Source organism: Canis lupus, chromosome 24 (genome assembly GCF_011100685.1).
Source record: "Canis lupus familiaris isolate Mischka breed German Shepherd chromosome 24, alternate assembly UU_Cfam_GSD_1.0, whole genome shotgun sequence".
NCBI classification, from domain to species: Eukaryota; Metazoa; Chordata; class Mammalia; order Carnivora; family Canidae; genus Canis; species Canis lupus.
In genome coordinates this window covers 24,412,256-24,439,230 of record NC_049245.1, presented here as the reverse complement: position 1 = coordinate 24,439,230, position 26,975 = coordinate 24,412,256, and the positions used below count along the sequence as shown (strand labels likewise).

Below are 26,975 nucleotides of genomic sequence, written 5' to 3'. Positions count from 1 at the left end.
TAATATAGCTTTATTGACTGATCAAGTAGTCAAAGATGTTATTGCTACCTTTATTGTTTAATCTTAGCTAATTAAGATATTTTCCTTTCTAGTCTATTGGATTCATATGTTGAGATTGCTAAATTATGTCTTTGGTAAAAAACTAAGGCTAGCAACTTTGATAGATAGCTCCTAGAATGCCCCTCTGGTACAGTGAATGATCTTAGAGTTCAAAGAGAGAAATAACCACTGAATAAATCACTAAGCCCTGTTGGGGCCACATAATCATTTTTGAAGTAGCTTCCACTTTTAACTGATTTGAATTTTTGATAAGCAATTTTATTTGGAATTTTAAAGTTAATTTATCTATGAGTTTCTTGTAGAAAACTGATCTAAATGCATAGTGTTGTCAAATTTATTTTTCTGCATTCTGTTCATATATGTATGCATTTTCTACTTGGTTGAAATAATCTTGGTATAAAATAAAAAAGGTTCTAAATCCATTTAATAAAAAATAAATAAAAATAAATCTCTTGCCTAATATCACAGTTTGTAAGTGGTAGCACAGGGAATAGAACGCAGACACCTAGACTACAGAGATACATTTCTCTCCCATTTATCACCCTCCCATACACACACACACACACTCCACCCCACTCCTGCCATACCACAACCACCATTATTTCTCTCTCCAAGTGTCCCTCCCTGGCCACACCAAACCTCTTAAAATGACGGTAAATATCCAGATTCCAGAGACCCCATCTCAGCCTATAAATCATGATCTCTAGAGAGAAATCTGGGGGTCTGCTTTTATTTATTTTTTTGGGGGGGGGTCTGCTTTTAAAGATCCTAACGCACACTCAAGTTTGGACTCACTGTCCTATGCTAATAGGTAGGGGTCCTAGAAGGGGTTGATTGAAAGAGGAATCTGAGAAGTTTTGGGGGTCAGGGGGGAGATGTGACGTTCGAGGAGAGACATCTGAGGAGGAATCTCTAAGTGAAGCAGTCTGGGGATGAAGTAAGGGTAGGACTGTGTGTGTGTGTGTGTGTGTGTGTGTGTGTGTGTGTGTGTGTGTGAAGGACAAGTCTATTGAAAGAGGGGTCTGGGGTCGGAGGAGGAGTCTGAGATCAAAGTCCAAAGAGGAGTCTGGGGCCGAGGACGGGTTCGCGGTCAGTGGAAGAAGGTCTGTGGGCTGAGGAGAGAGTCTGGGGTCTGAGAAGGATTCTGGCTCAAACTGGACGGAGGAAGGGGTTTGGCCCTTGGGCTGCATAGAGTGTCCCTAGCCGCTAAGGTCGCGCTTGCAGCGCTCTTCTCCACCCCCACCCCAGCCCCCGCGCGCTCTCAGGACCGCTCTCCAGGCCCTGTGCGGACCGCGCACCGCCCACCTGCCGGTACACTGCAGGCTGACAGCGCTAGCGGGAGGGGTGCGCAGTCAGACCCCGAGGCCCGTGGGGTTGTGGTGAGGCGCCCCCTCCTGGCTGCCCAGGAGCTCAGGCCCCGCCCTCCACCCCCACCCCCCCCACCCCCCCCACCCCCCCCGCTCCCGCCGCACCACTTCCGGCAGGCGCTGCGTTGCTGGGGGGCGCGGGCGAGGATGGCGGCGGAGAACGAGGCCAGTCAGGAGAGCGCCCTGGGCGCCTACTCGCCCGTGGACTATATGAGCATCACCAGCTTCCCGAGGCTGCCGGAGGACGAGCCGGCGCCCGCGGCCCCTCTGAGGGGCCGCAAGGACGAGGACGCCTTCCTAGGAGACCCCGATACCGGTGAGGCCCGCTGGCCCCGTCCCTGCCCCCTGGGACGTCCCCGGTCCTTCATCTGCGCGGAGCATCACCTCCAGGCTCCATCTCCCTAATTCATCCCCTTCCTCCTGAACCTCTCCCTTCTCCTCCCATGTCTCTGTTCATTAGTGGGGATGGAGATGCATTTTTGCCTTGGAGGCTTAGGATGAAACAAGGGAGAACGGTGCCAGGAACTGCAGTAGCAGGGGTTGGGGTTACCTCTTGGGAAGAACCAACTAATAAGGAAGGAATGCTGGAGAGGAGAGCCTAGGGGACAGCTGTGACCACCTAGAAGAGGGTGTCCGTTTGTCACAAAGAACAAGATAGGAGAAACCAAGTCAGACTGCAGCAGGATGGGTAGAGGCTAGGTCTTCAGAACTTCCCCACAGCCATGGATTGTGGGAAGGACAGACCTTAGGGAGAAGCTGAGAATATCTTCGTGTTCCGGAAGGGGTAAAGAGAATGTGATTTCCCTTTGTGAGCGCCGGGTATTGGGAGACAGGGGGATGGACTGCATGACCTCTCAGAGTCCTTGGGGACCAGAGTGCCTCTGCTGCCCTGTGGATTACCTCACCCCTCCGGAGGCATGGATCAGGCCAGGATGTTAGTAAGGTACCCTGCCCCCTAGGAAACAGGCTCCAGAATTTCACTGTGTTCTCAGCCTTTGAAGAGACTGCAAGGGGTGGGAGGAGGGAGGAGGGAGACAGGGCTGGGGTGGGGGGAGACCTGAGGGCCAAGAGCTCTCTGAGCATTTCTTCCCTAGGGCTCTCCCTCCTATCCATGTGGCCCAGCTCTATCCTCCTCTCCATTCTTCATCCTCCATCCCCCGTCCCTCTTTCCCTCAACGTCACTTCCTGGCATTAGAGCATCCTTCTGCTTCACTCTTCCTCCCAGTGCCTGCACTTGAGCTCTCTCCCTCACCAGCCTGGCAGATCCTGCCTCTCTGACCCAGCCTTCTCTAGCATGGCCCTTCGATAGCTATTCCCAGCCTGATAGCCTGAAGTTCTTTCCCTCTCCACAATTTTCCAGTTATCTCGTCCTTCCTAGCAGCCCCTGCCAACCTAACTAGACTGTACGCTACCTGGAGGGAGGAGTAGAAAAGGCTGGGGAGGCTTTTGGGCATCAGATGTCCACGCTGCAGATCAAAACTTCTTTTCTGGAGGTAGTAACCCTGGAATCAAGAGGTAGCAGGGAAAGTAGTGAGAAGATGTGTCCTGGTGGATAACAGCCTGAAACCAGGCCCTTTATTCAGGGGTCAGGAATGCTACTTCTGGTTCCAGCACTACCTTGACTCACTGTATGACAATGGGCACATCTACCCTGACCTGAGCCCTAGTTCCCTCTTCCAGCTCAACTAGGAATGCCTATCTGTCCTAACCCAGAGATTGGAAGCCCCTGACATGTTATCTCCTGGTTCCCTATAAATGTCTTAACATTTATCAAGCCTGTGATTATATGAACAATAAGCCTTATGAGGACAGGATTGTGACTGCTTTGTTCACCATCCTTTCTCCACCTTCCAGCATAGTGCTAAAGGCTCAATAAAAATTACTGAATAAATAAATGAATGAGCGATCTCAGGATGAAAGAATTACAGGGGAGAGTTCTCAAACCTCAGGGAGTACCTTGGAGAATTAAGACAGGTTCCACTCTCATCTGTACAAAAATCCAGCAGAGACCCTTGTCACCTGAGCTTCTGGGACTCTGCACCTTATGTCATGGTTGTGCACTCATGTTCCAAGTACCCTTACCATCATACCTATGTAGTAATTTCAATGCTGTGTCTCGGAGTACTGCTTCTAAGCCCCAAGGCTCCTTTTGCCAGCTGGACTAGCCTTTTGGCAAACATGATCTCCTATGTTCTCAACCTGGAGGTGCCATCTCCTGGCACTGCCCCATCCTCTTATCCAGGGCCTTGGTTGTGCCCAGCTAGCCTTTAGCCTGCCACTCCCCAGAACCAAGTACCAAGTACCCCGCAGCGGACCCTGTGGGAAATAGAGCTAAATGGTGACCACTGTAAGGTTGGGGAGAGTCTTGGCTCTCTTCTGAGCTCCGGGCCCATGAGTTCCTCTCTGTCCCAGGCATCTGCCTCTAGATGTCCTGCAAGTGCCTCACCTTCAGGATGTTCTATGCTGAATTCATCATCTCTTCCCCATAATTGTCCTTCCTCTAGTGTCATTCTCCATTAATGACACTGCCATTCATCCAGTCTCCAAGGTAGAGAAGCCCAGGAGCTACCCATGACTTTCTTCCTTCCTCTTACTTCCAAATGGTAATCAGATGCTCTCTGTCCTCTTAAGTGTCTTGCAATCCATCTCGTCATTCCTGCTATCACCACTGTAGCCTAAGCCCCCATCCTTTCTTACCTGTATTACCCATAGGCTTCTAGCTACTCCCTACCCCCTCTCTGTCCTCTGCTCCCCCAACCCCAATCCACCTACCACCCTGAACTTCTGATCATGTCATTCTTTGGTTCAAAAATCTTTAATAATTCTGCCCTTAAAGGAATAAGCAAGTCAAGGATGACCTTAGTTTCCAGCCAAGACCTCTTTTCTGAGCTCTAGACTTACCAGGTCAACTCTGTTCAGGATTTTTTTGTCATAAATTCAGTTAAAACTGAGCTAATCCTAAAAGAGAATTTTATTGGGTAACATAACTGAAAAATTCAGGGATATGGTGCCTCAGGCATAACTAGATCAAGGTACCTAAAAAAGAATTGGCTTTTGTGTTTTGCTTTGCCTTCCTTTTTATGGATTTCATCTTTAGAAAGCCTCTCATTCTGTGGGGGCAAGATGCCCCCAACAGGAATGGGTTTAAACCTTACCATTTTAGCAACCTAGACAGAAGGAAAGCTTTTCTCTTTCCAATAGTTCCAGCAATAGAACTAAGTTTGTGTCTCATTGACCTGGTGCTGGTCACATACATATCTGTCTCTCAACCAGTCTCTGTAAAGAGGTACCTGTTCCAAAGGGCTACACTTATACACTCACTCTTACTCTGTTGTTTTCTAAAAGAAAATTGAATAGAAACAGCATCTAAGCAGATAAAAATCAGATGCAAAAAAAAAAAAAAAATCAGATGCATACTAGGCTATTTGCCTCCAGACAACTCCTGTTGGTGTCCCATAAGTTTATAATTGCCAAAATTAAACTCATCATATTTCTCCCAAAAGACTTGTTTCTTCTGATTCCAAACTAACCTTTTCCCAGTATCCTGCTGTTGCTCTTACATAGGAGTAAAATCAATGGTATTATTGCCCTAGTGCCTACATGGTAAGGTACTCAGTAAATATTTTTGTTGAATAAATGAATAACTTAATGATTGATGGGCTAAAAAGTCTTGATTAGGTCCAACTCTGATGGAGCCATATCACTTCCCCTCCTGGTCTCTCATAGCTGATTGGAGAAAACAGATTTAAGGACATGTACCTGGAAGTATCAACTAGAATTAGCCTATAAGGTTGGTTTTTGAGTGTGGAAATGGCTCCCAATGCCTTGTGGAGCAATGGAAAGGAGGTTTTGAGTTACTCTTGCTTCTGCCATTGATTCATTTTATGACCTTACGTAGGTAATCTCACCTTTTCGAGCCTCAGGTTTCCTCATCTGTAAAATGGCGAGAGTAGGCCTATCTCATAAAGTTATGGAAATGCTTCAATGAGGGAATGTATGTAAGGTGCTTGAAATATAGTCAGCATCAATAAATACAAGTTCAAAGCCATTTCCTGCACTTCTTTTGAAACCTCTAGGGACCATGAAGAGTTCTACGCCCATGGTAGATATTTCACATCTGTCTGTTGAATGAATTCCAGTTTTATTTACAGACTGTGTAAATGAAGTGCTGGTGCTGAGAAGTAGAGGCAAGTATGATCAGCTGAAGGAGGCTTCCAGAAGACAGGTTTCTTTTTTTTAAATAAAATTTTTAAAATACATTACATGTTTATGGTCCAAAAAAAAAAAAAAAGAAAAGAAAAGAAAACAATGAAGGAAAGTAAAAGTCCTCTTGTCTATTCCTATCTGCCCACAATCTTTGCTCTTTATTTAAAAAATATATGTGTTGGGGATCCCTGGGTGGCTCAGCAGTTTAGCGTCTGCCTTCAGCCCAAGGTGTGATCCTGGAGTCCTTGGATTGAGTCCCGCATCAGGCTCCCTGAATGGAGACTGCTTCCCCTTATGCCTGTGTCTCTGCCTCTCTCTCTCTCTCTCTTTCTGTCTCTCTCATGAATAAATAAATAAAATCTTTTTTTTTTTTTAAAGAGAAAATAGTGCCTGAGTCGAAGGCAGGCGCTAAACCACTGAGCCACCCAGGGATCCCCAAATAAAATCTTTAAAAATATATATATGTAGATAGATAGATAGATAGATAGATAGATGATAGATAGATAGATTTAGGAGCATCTGGCTGGCTTGGTCGATGGAGAGTGCAACTCTTGATCTTGGGGTAGTGAGTTTGAGCCACATGTTGGATGTAGAGATCACTTTTAAAAAATAAAATATTAAATATATATATATTATTTTATTTATTTATTCATAAGAGACAGAGAGAGAGAGAGAGAGGCAGAGACACAGGCAGAGGGAGAAGCAGGCTCCATGCAGGGAGCCCGATGTGGGACTCAATCCTGGGTCTCCAGAATCAGGCCCTGGGCTGAAAGCGGCGCTAAACCACTGAGCCACCCAGGCTGCCCCTATATATTTTTTTTAAAAAAGGAAATCTATATGTAGTAAAAATTTCAAACAAGAAATCTTCCCACCCCATCTCATTCCTACCTTCAGTATCTTTCCTCAAAAGTAACCATCATAAGTATTTTCTAAAAATTATCTCTAGACGTATGTGGCTTCTTATTTACACAAAAGGGGGGAGGGTGAATTATGGAAGGCCTTGAATGCTAGGTCAGGGAGCTTGGATTTTTTTTTTTTTTAAGATTTTATTTGTTTATTCATGAGAGACACACAGAACAAGAGAGAGGCAGAGACACAGGCAGAGAGAGAAGCAGGCTCCATGCAGGGAGCCCCACGAGGGACTCAATCCCGGGTCTCCAGGATCACGCCCTGGGCTGAAGGTGGCGCTAAACCGCTGAGCCACCGGGGCTGCCCAGGGAGCTTGGATTTTTATCATGTTGGCATTGATGAGCCATGACAGTATTTTATTTTATTTTTTTTGTTTTTGTTTTTGTTTTTGTTTTTCCATGACAGTATTGTATTTTATTTTATTATTATTATTTTTTTATGATAGTCACACAGAGAGAGAGAGAGAAAGGCAGAGACACAGGCAGAGGGAGAAGCAGGCTCCATGCACCGGGAGCCCGACATGGGATTCGATCCTGGGTCTCCAGGATCGCGCCCTGGGCCAAAGGCAGGCGCCAAACTGCTGCGCCACCCAGGGATCCCAGTATTTTAAACAGGAAAATTTAACAGTCGATTTTCAGCATTATCCCACAGACTTTTTTTTTTTTTTTTTGAGATTTTTATTTATTCGTGAAAGAGAGACAGAGAGAGAGGCAGAGACACAGGCAGAGGGAGAAGCAGGCTTCATGCAGGGAGCCTGACATGGGACTGGATCCCAGGTCTCCAGGATCAGGCCCTGGGCTGAAGGCGGTGCTAAACCACTGAACCACCCGGGGTGCCCTCCCACAGACTTTTTATTTTTTTATTTTTTTATTATTTTTTTTTTCCACAGACTTTTTAAAGGGGTTATACTCCTAGTGCATAATAGCAGGTACTCAAAAAATATTTATTGAATGAGTGAACTTTTTATTTTTATTTTTTTAAGATTTTATTTATTTATTCATGAGAGACACACACAGAGAGTGGCAGAAACATAGGTAGAGGGAGAAGCAGGCTTCCTGTGGGGAACTCAATGCGGGATTTGATCCCAGGACCCTGGGATCATGCCCTGAGCCAAAGGCTGACACTCAACCACTGAGCCACCCAGGCATCACAATTAATGAACTTTTAAAAACACATTGTACATACAGTAAGGGTATTAAGGTCAAGGTACTAGGCTATTTCTTTACTGTTCACAAATATCCAGGACCTTTAGGCCATTTAGAGAACTGGTTTCAAGGCTAATATATAACCCAGAAGAGAGAAGCTATGGATGGAAGAAGGTCTCAGCACAGGCCAAGGTAGAAAAGGAATGGAAATAATTAGAGAGTGCCTGGTAGGCATCGTCTCATGGAATCCTTGTACCCATTTGGCCAGTTAGGGATTAACTCCATTATTAGGATAAGGAAAGTGAGGCTCATGACTTGAAATGACTCATTCATAGTCACCCAACAAGTAAATGGCCTTGAGGTCTCCCCCATCTCCACTCTTACTGTCCTCAGATTCATTTTTCATATAGCAGCCAGAGGTATCTTTTTAAAATATAAAACAGATGGATTCCAGTTCTTGCTTAAAACTCTGCACTGGCCTCCCATGGTTCCTAGGAGTAGATCCAAGCTTCTCACTAGGCCCACAAGGCCGGGTGCACCTGGTCTAGCCTCCACCACACTACTCTTTCACTTTGCTCATTATAACAGAGCCACCCAGGCCTTGGTTTAGTTTTTGGGTTTTTGTTTTGTTTTTTCCTAGTGCATCAAGCTTATTCCTACCTTAGGGCTGGTTGTACCTACTGTTCCTTTCTGGAACACTCTACACACTCACCCCTTGTTCTACATATGACTAGCTCCTTCTCATCCCTTAGTTCTCAGCTTGAAAGTCACCTCCACTGAGAAGCCTTGCCAAGTCCCAGCCAAGTCCCCAACACACATCATTATTCTCTATCATTTTCACCCTTCTTTTTCTTCATAACACTTGCTACAGGTAGTAATGATATACTCCTTTGTTTACATGTTTATTTTCTTTTATTCCACTGGTCTGTGAACCCCATGAGGGCACCAACTGTCTATTTGTTTCCCCTAGCATCTACCATAGGACCAGACCCATAGCAGGCCCTCTGTATTTGCTGAATGAGTGAATGGACAAGCCAAGAGAGGTTGGAAGCCAGTGTCTGTCCATTCAGTTTTTGTAGCTACTTCCTTGCACAGAAGGCTGGGCCCCAGCTGGGGCAGGATCTGGTTTCCAGGGAGGGCCCAAACCCCCTCCACTCCAGGAAGTGTTATTTGCCCTGAGTCCTAGGTCCTGGCTGGGGCTCAGATCCCAGGAAGTTTGGTATAGGTAGGGGCCTGGCATCCAGCCTCCTGTCACCCAGCCGAGGGTCTCTCTCTCTACTCAGCTGGGACTGCCACGGTCCCGGTTCTGGGGTGCGTTGGGCAGACGCCAAAGGGCGAGCAGTGCTGTCCAGTGGGGTTTGCTTGGGCGGGGGGAGGGCGCCGCCGAATAGCACCGCCTGGAGGGCGGGCAGGGCCGGGTAAGGTGCCCAGACCCACCTGGCTGCCGCCCCACAGACCCGGACTCGTTCCTGAAGTCCGCGAGGCTGCAGCGGCTGCCATCCACATCGTCCGAGATGGGCAGCCAGGACGGGTCACCGCTGCGGGAGACGCGCAAGGATCCGTTCTCTGCGGCAGCTGCCGAGTGTTCCTGCCGCCAGGATGGACTCACAGTCATTGTCACGGCCTGCCTCACTTTTGCCACGGGTGTCACTGTGGCACTCGTCATGCAGATTTACTTCGGGGACCCTCAGGTGAGGGAGTTGGGGGGCAGGAGGAGGAAACTCTAGATGAGGGAGTGGGGAAGTGCTTGTGGAGACCTTGGGAATCGCATTGAGGAATGGCAGAGTGGGGGAGGAGGCCAGCAAATGAAAAGGAGAGAAGACAGAGGGGAGAGGAAGGTCCCAAAGGGAGGGGTTCAAGGTATGAGCAGGACAGAACAAGGAAGGAACTTGATGAGGTAAGAGGCACTGGAGACAGTATGGGGAAAATCATAGAGGACCAGAAGGCGGGGCTCCCACCCCCAACACCTGTGGGGGTTCTGGGGTTGGTGATGACTTACGGAGGCAGGGGGCTCCTACTGCCCCCACCAAGTCCCCTTTCCCTCCCCCAGATCTTTCACCAGGGTGCCGTGGTGACTGATGCTGCCCATTGCACATCACTGGGCATCGAGGTGCTCAGTAAACAGGGATCTTCTGTGGATGCCGCTGTGGCAGCAGCCCTGTGTTTGGGAATCGTGGCTCCACACAGTTCTGGCTTGGGCGGGTAAGGAGCTCCCAGCTGTGGAGGTTGGGTTTCCCCGGGTCTATTTCTGTACCCTGGTCTGTAGGCCTCATCCTGGTGGTCTTCGAGTTTGACCAGAGGGGCAGCTGGGCCCTAACTCCTTGCATTTTGTCTTTCTACACCCAATTCTACCCCCTTCTCCTTACATGGAGTCAGAGGAGGTGTTTTCACAAGCTTTTTTTTTTTTTTTTTTTTTAACTGGGGAAAGGCTTTTATAAACTATAAAGTGCACAGGTAGAGGTATAGTTTATTTATTAAGGCAGAGTACTTGAACTTTTACGGTTTACAAATCCTTAAAACAAATCCTGTGAGCATGATGAAAACCATGGACCCTCTGTCCTCTGAAAACAGGCTGAGAACTCTTAGAACTGGCCACTTATGGGCCATACCCAGTGCACAGATTAGTTTGGTTTCTACACTTAAACTTTAAAAAATTTGTTTGCCATTGTTAAAAAAGTTAAGAATTTTCATAAAAATCCAGATTTTCAACATCTCTTAAACAATCAGGAGACCCGGTAACACTCTGTCCACATACCCACATGGCTGCAATTATCTGGGGCTAAATAGCATGATGGGGCTTGTGCTGTCCACTTGGCCATAGTTCCTACCACTCCCTATTGCTCGTCTTTCCTTATTATGTAACTTTGGTCAGGCCAACCATCTCAGATGCAACTCCCATCTCAGATGGAAATAAGTCACAGAAAAGGGACAAACTGACAAAGTCCATAGCTTGGCTCCTGCAATACCAGCCCTGCAGGCCCTACCAAAGAAATCCCCCTTTTAGTGCTATACAGTCCATCCTTACATAATTCAGTCCTGGGAGAGGGAGCCCGGGCATACCATAGAGGCAGGTGCAGGAAGTTGGCAGGGGTCCATCTGTGTGGTCTAGGGCGGGGGCAGGAGGTAGAACATCTTGCTCTTCCAGTCTCTGAGTTTTCCTTAATCAGGGATTAAAGTCTCAAGTAACAGGCTAGAAGAGGTCCCTGGTCTTTGGGTCCCCAACCTCCTTGATTTCATTCCCCGCCCTTGTACAGTGGCTGAGTCTCTGAACCCCTGCTAGAGGGGGCTCAGACATCTGACTCCTGTGACAAACTTAGCCTACAGCCATCATCACTGGGGATTAAAGGGTGGGAGGTTAATTGTTTAGAGGGGTAGTATCTTATCAACCTCCCCTTCTGTGTCTCTCCCAGTGGGGGCGTGATGCTGGTACATGACATCCGAAGAAATGAGAGCCACCTAATTGATTTTCGGGAGTCTGCACCAGGGGCCCTCAGGGAAGAGGCCCTGCAGAGATCTTGGGAAACCAAGGTGGGGACCCTGGTGAGAAGAGAGAATCCAGGGATGGTTCCCCTTCACTGCCTTTCTGCTAACCTAAACATAACTTTGCTGGGTAATTATTATGGAAGTGAGGAAAAGAGTGAAGCAGGGTGCTCTTAAGGTTATGAGGGAGATAGGCAGCCCCCCAAATAAAATAATGAAATCATGTACCAAAAGATCTGTATGGTTGATAACAGGCAATACAGCAACACCTTACTTCTCTGGCAACCTTACCTATCTGGAAGCCTGAACAGCCTAAGAGGTTGCAAAGTTCCTGCACTATAACTCACACATCTCATTCGGAGCCTATTGACTATAACTCTTCCAGCACACACATATTGGAAGAGTAAAGAGTAACTGCTAAAGGCAAACCCACCATCCACTGAGAGCAAGGGAGGAAATAGAACAAACTTGGGAAAAACAGGTATTTGGTACAGTGGCAAAAGCCAAGCACATGCCTGAGTTATCACAGCTGAGTAATGGTGGTGTGATCATGAAAAGGTTAAATGAAAGTCCCTTGTCCATTATTTTAAAAGCCAGGAGTAGATATAATCCAATGTAGACAGGTTTCCATCTTAATTGGTTATGTTTTGGTTCTTTAAAGGGTTTTCTTAATTTATAAATCCCTCAATTATGATAGATAAGGAAGCCTTTCTGCATTCGCTGATAGTAAGTCAGGGAAATGGGAGGAATGCCTTCTTGGGGAGAGCTTGTCCCTCCTCTGGGATACTTGGCCTGTGTCTTTCCCCTGTGCCAGCCCCCATCCCTGGCTTGGGGCTCTGCAGAGTTCAGCCCAGCCCCCCCCTTCCAGTGACCTGGTCTCCTCTCTCCCTCGCCTGCCCGCCTTGCCCAGCCTGGGCTCTTGGTGGGGGTCCCCGGAATGGTGAAGGGGCTACATGAAGCTCACCAGCTCTATGGCAGGTAAAGACCTTCCCCCTGGGGGCCAGGGGCCCCTGCCTGCATCTCTCCTTGGGTGGCCCTCTCCTACCTTCCTGGATTTTTTCCTTCCCAACTCCCCCACCTAATATCCCCTTCCCTTGCCAGGACTCACCTTCCCAGGACCCCCCTTTCCCCCAGGACCCCTCCTCCTCCCCCCAGGATCTCCTCCACCCCCTGCTCTCCGGCCCCCCCAGGCTGCCATGGTCCCAAGTCCTGGCCTTCGCAGCAGCTGTGGCCCAAGATGGCTTCAACGTGACCCATGATCTAGGTCAGTGGGGCCTGGGGGTGGGGAGAAAGGCATGAGATTGATGGGAAGGGAAGAGGGAACTTCAGAGATTTGGGGCCCAAGCCAGAAAGTACCTCTCTTCCATTTGCTCCCTTAGCTCCCTCCCCACCCATCCTACCCTCATAGGGATTAAGCTTCAAATGAGGGGATCTGGGAAGGGCCCATATACACCCCCTACCTCCCCCATAACAGGCTTGGGGGGCCAGAGCTCTTAGGGCCAGCCACTCAGCCACCCACCTATAGCGCATCTCAGCCTCCTGCCCAACCTCTTGTCCCTACTTGCAGCCCGTGCCCTGGCCGAACAGCCTCCGCCCAATGCATCTGAGCGTTTCCGTGAGACATTCCTGCCGTTGGGCCACCCGCCACTACCTGGCTCACTGCTGCGTCGGCCTGACCTGGCTGCAGTGCTGGATGTGCTGGGCACCTCCGGCCCTGCCGCCTTCTACGCAGGAGGTAATCTCACACTGGAGATGGTGGCCGAGGTGAGCACTTGGGGAGCCCTCTGCCCTGAAGGTCCCTACTGCAGGGACGTCTTCTTCCCTTTCCTTCCTTTTCTGTCTTTCTACATAAATTTACTGGTGATTCCATTTACTTAGGATTCTATAATAGACAAAACTAACTTCTGGTGGTAGGAATTAGATCAGTGGTTGTTTGGGGGTGGGAGCAGCTGATGGGATGCAGCACAAAGAACCCCCTGGGATGATGGAACTGTGAGAGATGCCCTTGGGCCCCCTAGGGCTAGTGCCAACCTGTACAGGGTCTTGACCTGTCCTTCCCAGGCCTGGCAGAGACCTAGGATCAGCCTCAGCTTTCCTGAGCCCGCAATCCCATCCTGCTCTTGGGTTTTGTAGGGACTAAGGGAAACCCCTCCTTCACTGGTGACTGTCAGGCCTGGGGATATTGACACAAGGGCTTACCAACCAACCAGAAAGACTTAGTCTGAGGTAGTAATGGGTTCTGAGAATTGTTGTCAGTAATTCAAAACCCCTAATAGAAAATTATGTTCAAGATAAGGATACATAGACCAACTCTGTGATTCTCTCATCAGTATCTTGGGGTGATTATATGTATCTCTACCATTCAGTTGTGGGAATTAAATTGGTCTGCCATTCATTCTACATTCACAGAGTGCCTGTTTGGTGTCAGACCCTGTGCTGGGCACTGGAGTTATGGCTATGAGATAGACACCAATCTCAAATGGACTTAACTGGGAAGTCCAACAGAGTACTGGCTATGGGTCTCCTGGATCCACAGCTCCATCCACTTTGCTAGGCAATGGTCTGTCTGTCTCTCTTTCTGCCATGACTCTACTTTCTTCTGTTTGAATTCACTCTCTGTCAGATCTCTTTCTCTCCTGCTCTGCACTGGCCATCTTTCTAGCAAATTATCCCGGAGAAAGAGCATGCCTCATTACAATAGTTACAGTAAAAGCCTCCAGGTTATATCTTATCAGCCTGTCAGAGGTCTTATGACTATCCCCAAACCAGTCCCTGGTTTGGAAAAGGAACGCTCTGATTAGCCACACCTGGATCTTCTGAAGAAGGAAATGGAGGAGACTCTGACAAAGACTATCTGAGCTTTAAAAGAAAAAAAACCCAAAGTGAAATTTATAAACTTGACCAATAAAGGAACACATACCATCCAAGAAATTCGGTGTGTAGTTCACTGAAGGTGGATTAGAAGTCAGAGGTTTCAAGTACTAAAAAACACAAAGAGAGTGAGAGAGAGAGGATTCCTAGTGTTTATGCTAATTTAGGAATGAAAATTAACCCTGCTGGAAAGGATGGAAAAAGCCCAAGGGTTTGTACAAAATTGGTTCATTGATCAATAGAGTGCTTGGTTACATGCAATGAGCGTCATTCCTACCAGGATATCCAGAGTTCACAGTTTTGGAGTAGCTTTAGTTAATTGTAGTGAAATAAAGAATTTGATTGTGATATCTTATAGGCAAATTATTCTGTAAATTGAAAATGTTCCTTTTTTTTTTAAAGTAATCTCTACACCTGATGTGGGGTTTGAACTCAGGACCGCAAAATGCTCAGAGTTGCATGCTCTATGGACTGAGCCAGCCAGGTGCCCCAGAAAACATTCCTTTACGTAGACAGAGAATGTAGAATGTTCAAGGCATGGAGTCATGAGTTCAGAAACTGTAGGTCACTCTTGGTGGCTGTATAGAGCTCACTGGGGAATAGCAAGACATGAGGTGGGAGAGGTGGGCAGGGGCCAGATCACAAAGGGTCTTGGATGCCAATCTAAGGAGATCATTCATAGAATGTCTGATACATAGCAGGTGCTCAGTGGTAGTAGTTTTTCCCCTTCCTTTTTTCTGGGGTACCCAGGGCTAATGGGGTCCCTAAAGGCCATGATGGAAATTTCATAAGGCACAAAAGTTATGAACATCTAATCTGTCTTTGATTCAAACATATACCATAGGCCAAGCCCATATGCTCACTGTGTAATGTATGGCTCACAGCTGTGGTGGGGTCATTCTCTCCCCTGCAGGCCCAGCATGCAGGGGGTGTCATAACTGAGGAGGACTTCAGCAACTACAGTGCCCTCGTGGAGAATCCTGTGTGTGGCGTGTACAGAGGTGACCTCTCTCCCAGCTCTCAGGGTCCCTGCTCAGGGGAAGCCTCCCAGTCCATGGCTACTTCCTTTTGGCCTAGAGACTCCTCCCCATTTTTCAGGAGAGAAACTGAGGCAGTGAGCTGCCTGGGCAGCCAACTGTTGAAGCAAGCCAGAGCCAGTCCACCTTCTGAAGTAGTCATGGAGTCAGTTACCCCAAATATTTAGGATATGGGAAGGGAGGTCTGGTCAGAGGGTCAGGCCTAGAAGTTGGGGTTATGGCCATTGACTTTCTTGTTGGGCTCTATGTTGCCTCAGCCCCACTCCCACTGCCCTGTACTTCCTAAGAAGAATTTATAAGACCAGAGTGCATCTAGCTTTGTATTGAACAAACTTTTCAAAACAATTATAGACCTGTCCCCCCATTGTGTCAAAAGGAAACTGAGGCCCAGTGATGGAATGAAACTTAACCTACCAAATTCAAACTAGCAAGGAGCCTGGAAAACCAAGCTTATGACATGGGTGAAGTCCATGTTTGCTGAACCCAAAGTGGTGGGTTCCTAGGTCCCTCAGAAAGTTCTCGGGTTCTTTCCTCTCTAGGAGGTCTGGATCACCTCAAGCCCCAGGACAGGTCACCTCTGAGTTCAGGTTTCCAGGCCTCACCCTCTACCCTGATTCTTCTACCAGAGGTGATGGTATATAGAGCAGAAGAAGAGCATAGTTTTGGAACCAGGAAGACCTGGGTTTGAGTATTAGCTGTGCCATTCACCTTGAACAAGTCACTTCCCACTCTGAGCCATGGTTCCCTCCTGAAAATGGAGATAATAGTAGTGCTTACCTCTCAGAGTCCCCATGAAGATTTGAGATGATGCAGTCCTGATCAGAGTGGATACTGAATGCTTATTTGATTTTATACTTATATCCTCCCCAGCCTGGGTCCTCTTGGCAATGCCAGTACCTTGAGTGCTCTGGGTTTCCCTTGTCTCCTGTAAACAGGACCAGCTGCCTCTCTGTGCCTCAGTTTGTTCACCTATAAAATGAGGATAATGACATTACCCATTGTGAGGATTAAATGAGTTAATCAGTTAATGTTAATGTTATGTGTCACATATTATCATTATTCCTTCAATGTCCAAGCATCTAATAACAGGGGCCTCAAATAGGATGAGGAGGTTGCTGCTCGCACAAAGTTTTGGGGGTGGCCCAGAATAGTATCCTGCCCTGTGGAAGGAGCTAAAAGGAGACACATGGTTGTTTAGGACTCTGGACATCTGGACACCTGCTCTGCACACATCATGACTCTGGGAAGACTACAGAACTCTTAGACCTTAGTTTCCTTGTGCAGAAGAGGAAACTGAAGACCAGTGTTCTGGGTTGAAGTCCTGGCCCTGCCCTTTACTTGCCATGTGAACTTATGTGGGTTCCTTTGCCTCTCAATGCAGTTTCCCTGTCTGATGAGGGGTCAGTGCAGTAGTCTCAATCTATGTGATGGTGGAATGTGGAGATGCTTTGACCCCTCCCCTGCCACCTGGTCATTTCTTTTTTCTTTTTTTTTTTTTTCCAGGCCACCTGGTTCTCAGTCCCCCACCCCCACATACAGGTCCTGCCCTCATCAGTGCTCTCAACATCCTTGAAGGCTTCAATCTCACCACACTGGTGTCCCGGGAACAGGCTCTTCACTGGGTGGCAGAGGCAAGGCCAACCCCTCTACCCTGCTCTGGGTCTTGGTACACTGGAAGATGGGTCGGGGGGGACGGGTGCTGCCATGAGGCAGGACTAACCTCCAAGTTTTCTCACATGAGGATCGTTAGTGTGGGTACTGGGAGGAGCCTGGCAGCCTCTTCCACACCCCATTACATTTTCAGACCCTGAAGATCGCATTAGCCCTGGCCAGCAGACTGGGAGATCCTGTCTACGATTCTACCATCACTGAGAGCATGGATGACATGCTTAGGTGGGTCCCAGGGCAGGACCCTCAGGGCACAGAAGTGGTGGTGGGTGTGAGGAAAGGATCAGGTGAAAAGCAGCTAGTAAAGCAATAAGACCTGGAGTCCCAAGTCAGTTTCAGCTCAGCTCCCGCTCAAACTAGTTGCCTCTCCCAGAACCTACCTCAGTTTCCCCATTTGTATGATGAGTTAGCCTGTGTCATTTGGCTCTCAAAGCTTTCTGACTCTAGCAGGGCACATATCTGTGCCCACCTGTGCCCCCTTTTTAGTGGGAAAAGAAAGCCTAAGAACAATAAAAAGTCTTCAAGCAAATACCTGAGGCAATGGGGATTTTGATTATACTGTATCTACACTCGCAGCATAACATCCTATTAAGACTGTGGGCTCTGGCCAGACTGCCTCAGTTCAAATCCCAGCCTCACCACTCACTAGCTTTGTACATTGGGCAAGTCATTTAAATTCTGTCTCAGTTTCTACCAGGGTGTCTGACAATCATGGTGCCAAACTCATGAGATTGTGATAAGGACTATTTAAGGTCATATATGCTAAGTGCTTAGCACGTTGTCTGGCACAAAATAAATATCCAACAAATAGTAGTATTTATGGGCAATAGGGGTGAGTAAGAATGGTTGCTATTTAATTGCTACTCTGATGGACTGAAAGGCTAGCTTAAGGAAAAATCAGAAACCAAAAATATAGTTAGCATAAATTTGTAGTATTACTCAAACAACTCTATGAACTAAGTTGAAAACAACGAGACAAGACGAATAGCTTATAATTAAAAAGCAAAAGGAACAGCAACCAAAAACAATAAGCAGCTCAAGGCCACAAGGATGGGGGCTAAAAACAAAGCCCCTGTCCACCCATGCAATCCACTTGAAACAAAGCCCTCTGTTCCTCTTCTGTGTGGCCTCCAGCCTCTATGGTCGAAATGGGAATGAGAGTCTTCGGTAATCCTTGGTAACTTGTCATTCTCTAATCAACTAGAATCACCACACTGACAGTTATTCAGTAAGGAACTCTCAGCCAAACTTTAAAAAGTCTGGAGAACTGCATGTTGTTTTCAATTTAGCTCTAAAACACACACACACACACACACACACACACACACATACACACACACACACCTATATTAAATTCATTCAAGTAATTCTTCCAATAAGTAGTTATTAAGGACTTACTGTGTACCAAGTCTTCCTGTGCCTTGAAAACAATTCTTTTTTTTAATAAAGATTTTATTTATTTATTCATGAGAGACACAAAAAGAGTCAGAGACATAGGCAGAGGGAGAAGCAAGCTCCCTGTGAAGAGCCTGATACGGGACTTGATCCCAGGACCCGGGATCACAACTTGGGCCAAAGGCAACCACTGAGCCACTGAGGCATTCCAAAAAATTCTAATAGTAACCAAAGATCCCTGTATACAAAACTCTTCTCTAACTAAACTCTTTTTTTTAAGATTTACTTATTTATTCATGAGAAGGAGAGGCCTAGACATAGGCAGAGGGAGAAGCAGGCTTCTCACAGGGAGCTGGATGTGGGACTGGATCCTGGATCCTGGGATCACAACCTGAGCCGAAGGCAGGCACCCAACTGCTGAGCCACCCAGGCGTCCCTCTGACTAAAGTCTTAATAAAACTTCAGTTAACTACAAATATTAGGTTAAATTAATTGTTTGTTCATTCAAAATCAGTATTATCTGAACATCCACTATGCCCCAGGTATTTTCAAAGAGAAGATTGAGTAAATAAAGTCGCATAACTAAAAGACTCTTGATTCAAGCATGAAATAAAAGTTGGCTCTAAAAGGGAATCTGGGGGGACGCCTGGGTGGGTCAGAGTGGGGATGCTCAGCTGAGCATCTGCCTTTGGCTCAGGGCATCGTCCTGGAGTCCCGGGATCAAGCCCCACATCAGTCTCCCTGCATGGAGCCTGCTTCTCCCTCTGCCTATGTCTCTGCCTCCCTCTTTCTGTGTCTCTCATGAATAAATAAATAAAATCTTAAAAAAAAATAAAAAGGGAATCTGGGGATACCTGGGTGGCTCAGTGGTTGAGCATCTGCCTTTGGCTCAGGGTATGATCCCAGAGTCTGGGGATTGAATCCCACATTGGGCTCCCTGTGGGGAGCTTGCTTCTCCGTCTACCTATGTCTCTGCCTCTGTGTGTGTGTCTCTCATGAATAAATAAATAAATAAATCTTTAAAAGGGAATCTGGATAACACCTAAATGAACTCAAGTCAGTTCAACAACGATTTCCTGGATATTTCCCATATGCTCAGAATGAGAGATTGCTCTTATAGACCTAATAGTCCAGTGGAAGAGAGAGACATTAATCAAATAATTGCACAAACAGGCACCACAGTGTGGTAGGTGGCATGTAATGAGAGCCTGCTGTGTATTAATCTTCTACCCCTTGTCTTTTCAGCAAGGTAGAAGCCGCTTACCTCCGGGGCCACATCAATGACTCCCAGGCGGCCCCTGCCCCACTTCTGCCTGTCTATGAGCTGGATGGGGCCCCCACAGCTGCTCAGGTGCTGATCATGGGCCCTGATGACTTCATTGTGGCCATGGTCAGGTATGCCAGCTCAGACATAGAACCTGGCAGTGGGGATTATCTGGTTCAGGAAGAGGTGGGGGCTAGATGGGAATGAGGGTAGCCTCAGGGCTCACCTGGCCCTAACCTCTACCCCCAGCTCCCTGAATCGGCCTTTTGGAAGTGGCCTCATCACTCCATCGGGGATTCTGCTCAACAGCCAGATGCTAGACTTCTCCTGGCCCAACAGGACTGCTAATCACTCTGCACCCAGCCTGGTAGGGCCTTGCTTCCCTCCTCCCATGGGGACCTTGAGGCTAGGTCTCAGCAATGTGGCTAGAGGTACAGCAATGTGGCTGCCCCTTCCTCTCTACTTCCTCTAGAAACTTCTAGTATAAAGAAAAGGAGCCTAAACAAGGTGTTCACTTCATCCCCAGCCCAAGTCTAGGGCTTGGAGCCTGATGGGCCTGAAGAAACCTCATCCCACTCTGTCCCTGTCTCACTATGTGACCTGGGGAAAGTCTTGCCTCCTCTGTTGGCTTCAATTCCTTCACCTGTACCATAAGGATATTAACCCCCATTTGATGCTTTGGCATTTTTCAGCACAATGGTCTATGATTATGTGATGCTGAGCTGATGGGGCTCAGCTTCTTGTTGGTCAAAGGAAGAAGGAGATAGAAATTATGGTCTAGTTGGAGGCCAGTAATCTTCTCCCCTGCATACTGGGTCCCTGGCAGGACAACAAGAGATAGAGATGACCAGGGTGGAGATTGTTTTGTTCTTCACTTTAGCTATCTGTCTTGGCTTGGCCTCCTCCCCAACGACCCATGATAGCCTCATAGCAAGTCAGTGGGCCCACTATCCACCCTGGTTATCCAGGGACCCTGCCCATTTCAGAGACAGCAAGCTATTACCTGGGAAGGGACCAGTCTCCCATGAAAATTTCCCCTACCTGTTATCCCCTGTGCACTTGGTCCTCTGACAACAGGAGAATTCGGTGCAGCCAGGGAAGCGACCACTGTCTTTCTTGCTGCCCACTGTGGTCCGGCCAGCGGAGGGACTGTGTGGGACCTACCTCGCCCTAGGGGCCAATGGAGCTGCCCGGGGCCTCAGCGGCCTGACCCAGGTGAGGTTTTCTCCATGGTAGGTCCTTTGTGGCCAGCAGCCAGGGTGTGGTCTGAACTGTAATGTCTTTATGTCTCTGGCTTGTTCTCATCCCTAGCTCAACCAACATAGGCTGAGGCTACCTTGTGACAGGCCCATCCTGGGCACTAGGGACATAGGCTGTGCTGAGTTTCTTAGCCAAAATGGAGCCCTAAAGCTCCCTGTCCTCCAAGTTGCATGGAAAATCATGGGTCAGTGGAACTGAGAGGTAATATAGAATCTAGGTTGCCTAGGTCTGTCAAAGAAACCTCAAGTCCTATGATACCTCTACTTAGGATCTGAGTATACAAGCAGGCCTCTTTAGGGTCTGAGTTTGAAAGGAATTGCCTACTCTCCAGAATGTCTCACAACAGTTATACAAATGTTTTGAACATTTGATGTATGTGCCAGGCACTTAATTTAGCAGACGGTGAGTTAAGTAGCCTGAACTTTGGAATCAGATAGCCCTGGGACCCGGCCCAAGTGCTACCAACTTCCAACTGTGTGATTTTGGGGAATTCACTTAACCTCTCTGAACCTCAGTTTCCTCATCTGTAAAATGGAGACAGTAACAACAGCTAGCCTCTATGGAGTTCTACTAAACACCAGGCATGGTGTTACATGTGCTTGCTCTTTTAGTCTTCCCAACATTTGGAAGAATCCTTATTTCCACTTTGTATATGAGGAAACCAAAGCACAAAGAGGTTATGAAGTTAGGTCCAGTGAATAAGAATGGGAAGGCACTTTGGTTTGAGAGCCTACACACACTCCTAACCATTAAGCTAAAAATCCCCCGCTTTGTGCCCTAGATGACCCGGGCTATTAACCCTGTCCTGGCCAGGGAAAAGGGAGGAGAGCTCCAGACCAGATTATAAGAGACTGCCAGTGGTACCTCTTCTTTGGCTCTCTCTAACTCTGGAGCGAATTACTTTCCCTTTCTGGACCTTGGATTCCACCTCTATGAAATGGGGACAGTCATTACAAGCCTACCTGGTCTTCTAAAACTCTTCAGATAATACCCCGAGTGAAAGGGTTCCAAAGAGTAAGAAGTCTGGCCCAAGGGTGAGACCTGGGGAGTTCTGAATCCCCATTTCTGGGGCAGCCCTGACTTTTACCTCTTGCCCACGCACAGGTTTTACTGAATGTCCTGACCTTGAACCGAAACCTGAGTGACAGCCTGGCCCATGGCCGTCTGCATCCAGACCTGCAGTCCAACCTTCTGCAGGTGGACAGTGAGTGCAGAGCAGAGATCCCCATGGGGTGGACAAAAGGCCGGTGGAGAAAGGGGCTTCTCCCCAGGGTGTCCCTGCCTCCATCAGTACAACTCCTGCCAGTGAAAGTTTGGTTACTTTCAACTACTCCTTTGGAACAGTGAAAGATGTGGGGCTTGGAACCAGTTCTGTCATTTCCTGGCTGTGTGGCCTTGGGAAATTCATGTGTCCACTCTGAGCCTCAGTTTTCTAATTTGTAAAATAAGATACAGTTGCTCATTCTACAAACCATTCATTCAACAGTTTGTATTGAATACCTAATGTGTGCCAGGCATTATCCTAGGTACTGGGGATACAGCATTTACAGGCAAACAGGAAAATAAGTAATCCAAGAAATATGAAAAAGTGAAATAGATGCTCTGCAGACTGACGTATAGGACTGACTTGATGACTAGGGAAGGCTTCTCTTTGGTGACATTTAAGCGGAGATCTGAAGAGTAAGAGGGAGCCCACCATGCAAAGAACTGGGACAGATTTTGTAGACTAAGGGAATGTATGCAAAGAATTCAGGGCAGAAATGAGCTTGGCATGTTTTAAACGTAGAAAAAAGGCCAGGGTGAGAGTGAGATGAAGTCAGAGAGGCAGGCAGGGGCCAGATCATGGACCTTGTAGATTACAGTAAGAAAATGGACTTTCTTCTAAGAAGTATGGGTGCTTAATTTTAGACACAACTTAATTTCGTAGATGGGAAAGTATGTGCAGCTTTGAAGAATTTTTATTACAACAGATGTATCGATGTATTATTATGCAAGTCCAAAGGGGATAGAACATTGAATGAGACATAGTCTTTGCCTACTTGGTATTATCATCCCCATTTTATAGATTAAAGAAACTGATGCCCATGGAATAAGTGGTAGAATTGAGATTGGAACATATACCTAGCTGATACCAAAGACTCCGTTCTTCATAGCGTATCTCCTAGACTGAAGCACTTTAAAAGTCACAGACCTAAGTCCTCAGCAGTCACACCCTGTGGTTTGGCTGGTAATACTCTGGATCCTGGATAATGATAATAACTTCTGGACTCTCCTGAATGTGAAGCTCTATGCTAAGTTACTTAGTGGGAGGGAGGGGGCTTTGATTCATCCTAGCCCACCTTAAGGAACTCACAGTCTGAGACAGGAGCATGAAGAGTAGAGGCTTGGCAAAGAATAATTTCATCCACTGAGGGCTCTGGGAGGCTTTATGAAGGAGGTGACAACCGGCTGGGCCTTGAAGCCTGAGCAGGTATTTGGCATGTCCAGAACCTAGAACGTTCTGGAAAAATGGGCAAAAGTCAGAAAAAATAGCTCAGAGAGCAGCCAGGGGCCTGTTAGACTAGAGACATTATTTCCTAAACTTTAGAATTTATCCAACACCTTCATGAATTTTGCCCCATTTTTATACCATCTGAACCATTATTTACATATATGCATCTATAAATGGATTTCCTTTTCAAAATAAGTGTATTTTAAGGGTAAATATTATATCATAATCACAAATGGAAAAGTAGCATCATTTGCCACAAATAAAACTAAATCGCTATAAAAAATCAACTATTTGTAGGTTTTAGGTGGATATTGTTTCCTCAGAAGGTTCTGGGGCCTGCTTTCTCTGTTGAAGAAGGAGGTTAGAAATGTTAGAGGCCAGACTAAAACTTAGTCCTTGCCATTATCCAAAGGATTGAAAGTGAAATACATTTCTGACTTGGTTATTCATTGCTATTCAGTGTTATATCTTTACCTCAAGAACTACCCTAAATTATCTCACCTGAAGAAAGGAGAAGACCAGATCTTTATTGAGGAATAGTAGGAGGTGAGGTTACAGGGCTTATCATGGAGGTCCATGTTAAGAAGCATGGACTTTATCCACTTGAATGGAGGTGGAATAGACCTGAAAGGTTTTATGTAGGGGAAATGGATTAAACAGGGTGGGGGGTGGTTAAGTTGGGGAAACAGCAACTCTGTTGGGCCAGGCAAGAAATGGCAAGGACCTGAACTTACATAAGAAGGTAGGGATTTTTTCATTCATCCATGTAAAGGCACTGAGGATCAATAGTAAACAAGACATCCTTGCCTTCCAAAAGCTTATAATCTAATGGAGAGAGACATAGTAAATGAATAAATAAACAGGTAACATTAAGTACTTTGGAAGAAAATAAAGTGAGGTAAAGATGACAGGGCTGCCGTTTTAGATAGCGGTCAGGGAAGTTCTCCCTGAAGACTGGAATGAAGTAATGAAGCCGGTTTTGTGACTATCTAGGAGGAGAGCATTCCAGACAAATAGAACAGCAAGTGCAAAGCCCTGAGGCAGGAGCATGTTTGGCCTACCTGAGGGACAGCAAGGAGGCTAACGCAGAGTTAATTAAGGGAGAGAGTGGAAGGAAGTGAGGAGTTTAGAGAGGTAGTAAGGTCCCAGATAATGTTGTGTGTTAGAGTCCTTGGTAAGGACTTTGGATTTTCTTCTAAGAGTCATCAAAGCTGTTGGAAAGTTTTGAGAAGGGGAAGTGAGTGGTCTGACTAATGGCTTAAAAGGATCCCTTTGGCTCTCTGTGAATTGGTTGTAAGGAAGCAAGACTGGAACCAGAAAGACCAGTCAGTGGGCTATGCCGTAATGACTGCGACCTGGCTATCCTGACAAGTAATGATGGTAGCTTGGCCCAGGCAGGTGGAGATGAAGAGCCCACAGCCCTTTTTTGCAATATTAGGAATGACCATATATTATTTATCATGTACTATATGCAAGGTTCTAAACTCAGTGCTTTCTATGTATTATCTCCTTTAATCCCTATCACAGCTACATGGGGTAGTTTCTCATATAATCCCCATTTTATGCATGAGGAGGCTGAGGCTCAGAGAGGTAAGGCAGTTTGCCCAAGGTCATGCAGTTCTTCAGTGGGCATCCAGGACCAGGACTCAGATCTGACCTTAGGACTCCTAAGCCAGTGCTCTAAACACTCTGAATATGTACATGTTGGGGCATGGTTTTCAGGTGAGTTCACAGAGGAAGAGATTGAGTTCCTGGAAGCCAGGGGTCACCATGTGGAGAAGGTAGATGTCTTATCCTGGGTCCATGGCAGCCGAAGAACCAACAACTTCATCATTGGTGTGAAGGACCCTCGGAGCCCAGATGCAGCTGGAGCCACCATCCTGTAGAACAGCGGGGTGGGGCAGGGGTCTCTGCTCCCCCCCTTTGCATGTTCCTAGAGTCCCTCCTCCTCCCAGGTTTGGTCTCAGGGGGACCCCAGGGATGCCCCAGATCATGGGCCAGAGAGGGGATGCTTAACAAACCCTATCCCAGAGTAACTGGAAAATTCTCTATCCAGAGGCCTGTGGTGGTGGTAATGATAGTGGTGATGGTGGTGGTGGTGGTAAGTGTCCGTGTTCACAACCAGGCAGGCAGGACCTTGTCAGGCTGTCTGTCTCTTTCCCTCAGCCATGCTGGCCCTGAGCTTCAGGATGTGCTTGCAAACCCTTCTCAAGGGTCCTCACAAACCCAACATCTCCAGTCTGGCCTGACCTGGAACTTGTCTTCTAGCTCCCTTCTCCTGTCCCCAGCCTCATTTCTTAAATGACTAGGATTTTTTTAATGGACCATCCTGCGGAGAGGGTGCTCCTCTCTTCCTCCCACCAAGTTGAGGTGGGGTCTTGCATCTGGGGGACCCCACGTTGTGGGTAGGGGTGGGGGTGGGGACCAGCTCAGGGGCTTCCATTTGCAAAGGGGAATTAAAGAAAGACTATTGCTTAACCATGGCTCCGGATTGATTTATGTTTGGCTCTGTTGGGAATGGGAGGAAGTAAGGTGGTGCAAAAGTAGCCACAGCCATTTGTTTCTTATATTAGATATTTTGGGTATTTCTTTCATATCTGGGTTAAGATATGAAGCTTCCTGATTTAAAAACTTACTGCAGGAGTGCCTGGCTGTCTCAGTAGGTACAGCATGTAACTCTATCTTGGGGTCATGAGTTCAAGCCACACATTGGGCCTAGAACCTACTTATGAATGAATGAATGAATGAATGAATGAATGAATATTTTTTAAAAGGTGAAAAAATTTTAATATACTACAAAGTTACAGTAATCAAGACAGTTTGGCACTGGCATGAGGCTGAACATACTGATGGAATAGAATTGAGAGTCTAGAAATAAACCTATATATCTATGATCAATTGATTTTTGATAAGGGTGCCAAAGTCATTCAATGGAGAAAGAATAGTCTTTTCAAAAGACAGTGCTGGTACAATTGAATATTCACATACAAAAGAATGAAGGTTGACCATTATCCCGTATCACATGCAAATAGTAACAATGGATCAAAGACATAGGAAGGGGCACTTGACGGGATGAGCACTGGGTGTTATTCTGTATGTTGGCAAATTGAACATCAATAAAAAATAAATTTATTATTAAAAAAAAAAGAAAAGAAACATAGGAGGAAATCCTCATGACTTGGATTTGGCATTGGCTCTTAGATGTGACACCAAAAGCACAAACAACAAAGTAAAGAATAAATTGAATTGCAACTAAACTAAAAACTTTTGAGCATTAAAGGACACTATCAAGAGGGTGAAAAGACAACCCCCAAAATGAGAGAAATATTTGAAATCATATATCTGATAAGGTCTAGTACCCAGAACATATAAAGCACACTCAGTTCAACAACCCAATTAAAATTTGGGCAAAGAACTTAATTACACAATTCTCTAAAGAAAATATTCAAATGACCAAAAAGTCCATGATAGGATGCTCAATATCATAAGTCACTAGGGAAATTCAGATCAAAACTACAATGAAATAAGTAACGCTTCACACTCACTAGGTTGGCTATAATATTTTTTAAATTATTTTTTAAAGGGAAGTATGTGTTGATGAGGATATGAAGAAGTTGGAACCTTCACATATTGCTAGTGGAAATGTAGAGATGCTGCTGCTGTGGAAAACAGTCTGACATTTAATAAGAATTACCATATGACCCAGCAATTCCACTCCCAGCTATATACCCCTAAAGACTTGGAAAGAGGTGTTCAAACAAAAAACTTGTACATGAGTGGTTCCTAGCAGCACTATTCACAAGAGACAAAAGGTGAAAACAA

At 46.6% G+C, this 26,975-nt stretch overlaps 1 protein-coding gene and 1 long non-coding RNA gene across 6 annotated transcripts; one reads left to right on the top strand and one right to left on the bottom strand.

Annotated features, from left to right (window-relative positions):
- Positions 1–1,519: 1,519 nt before the first annotated feature.
- On the top strand, positions 1,520–25,631 carry GGT7 (gamma-glutamyltransferase 7). Of its 5 annotated transcripts, none has more exons than XM_038572076.1 (15): positions 1,520–1,743; positions 9,143–9,378; positions 9,738–9,889; positions 11,098–11,215; positions 12,078–12,145; positions 12,358–12,431; positions 12,735–12,931; positions 14,952–15,039; positions 16,579–16,706; positions 16,880–16,968; positions 19,384–19,533; positions 19,652–19,769; positions 20,480–20,617; positions 21,767–21,866; positions 24,876–25,631. In XM_038572076.1, the coding sequence occupies exons 1-15, from the start codon at positions 1,575–1,577 to the stop codon at positions 25,037–25,039; spliced, it is 1,989 nt and encodes a 662-aa protein (XP_038428004.1). In that variant the 5' UTR covers positions 1,520–1,574; the 3' UTR covers positions 25,040–25,631. The 5 variants fall into 5 exon arrangements, with proteins under 5 accessions (XP_038428004.1, XP_038428003.1, XP_038428007.1 ...); XM_038572075.1 differs by having other exon boundaries at positions 11,098–11,227; XM_038572079.1 differs by having other exon boundaries at positions 21,767–21,859; positions 24,876–24,938.
- On the bottom strand, positions 14,087–23,331 carry LOC119865656. Its single transcript, XR_005377784.1, has 3 exons — positions 23,016–23,331; positions 15,853–16,044; positions 14,087–14,148 (listed from the first exon to the last, which is right to left on the bottom strand). It is a non-coding gene; the product is annotated as an uncharacterized LOC119865656 (long non-coding RNA).
- Positions 25,632–26,975: the final 1,344 nt, after the last annotated feature.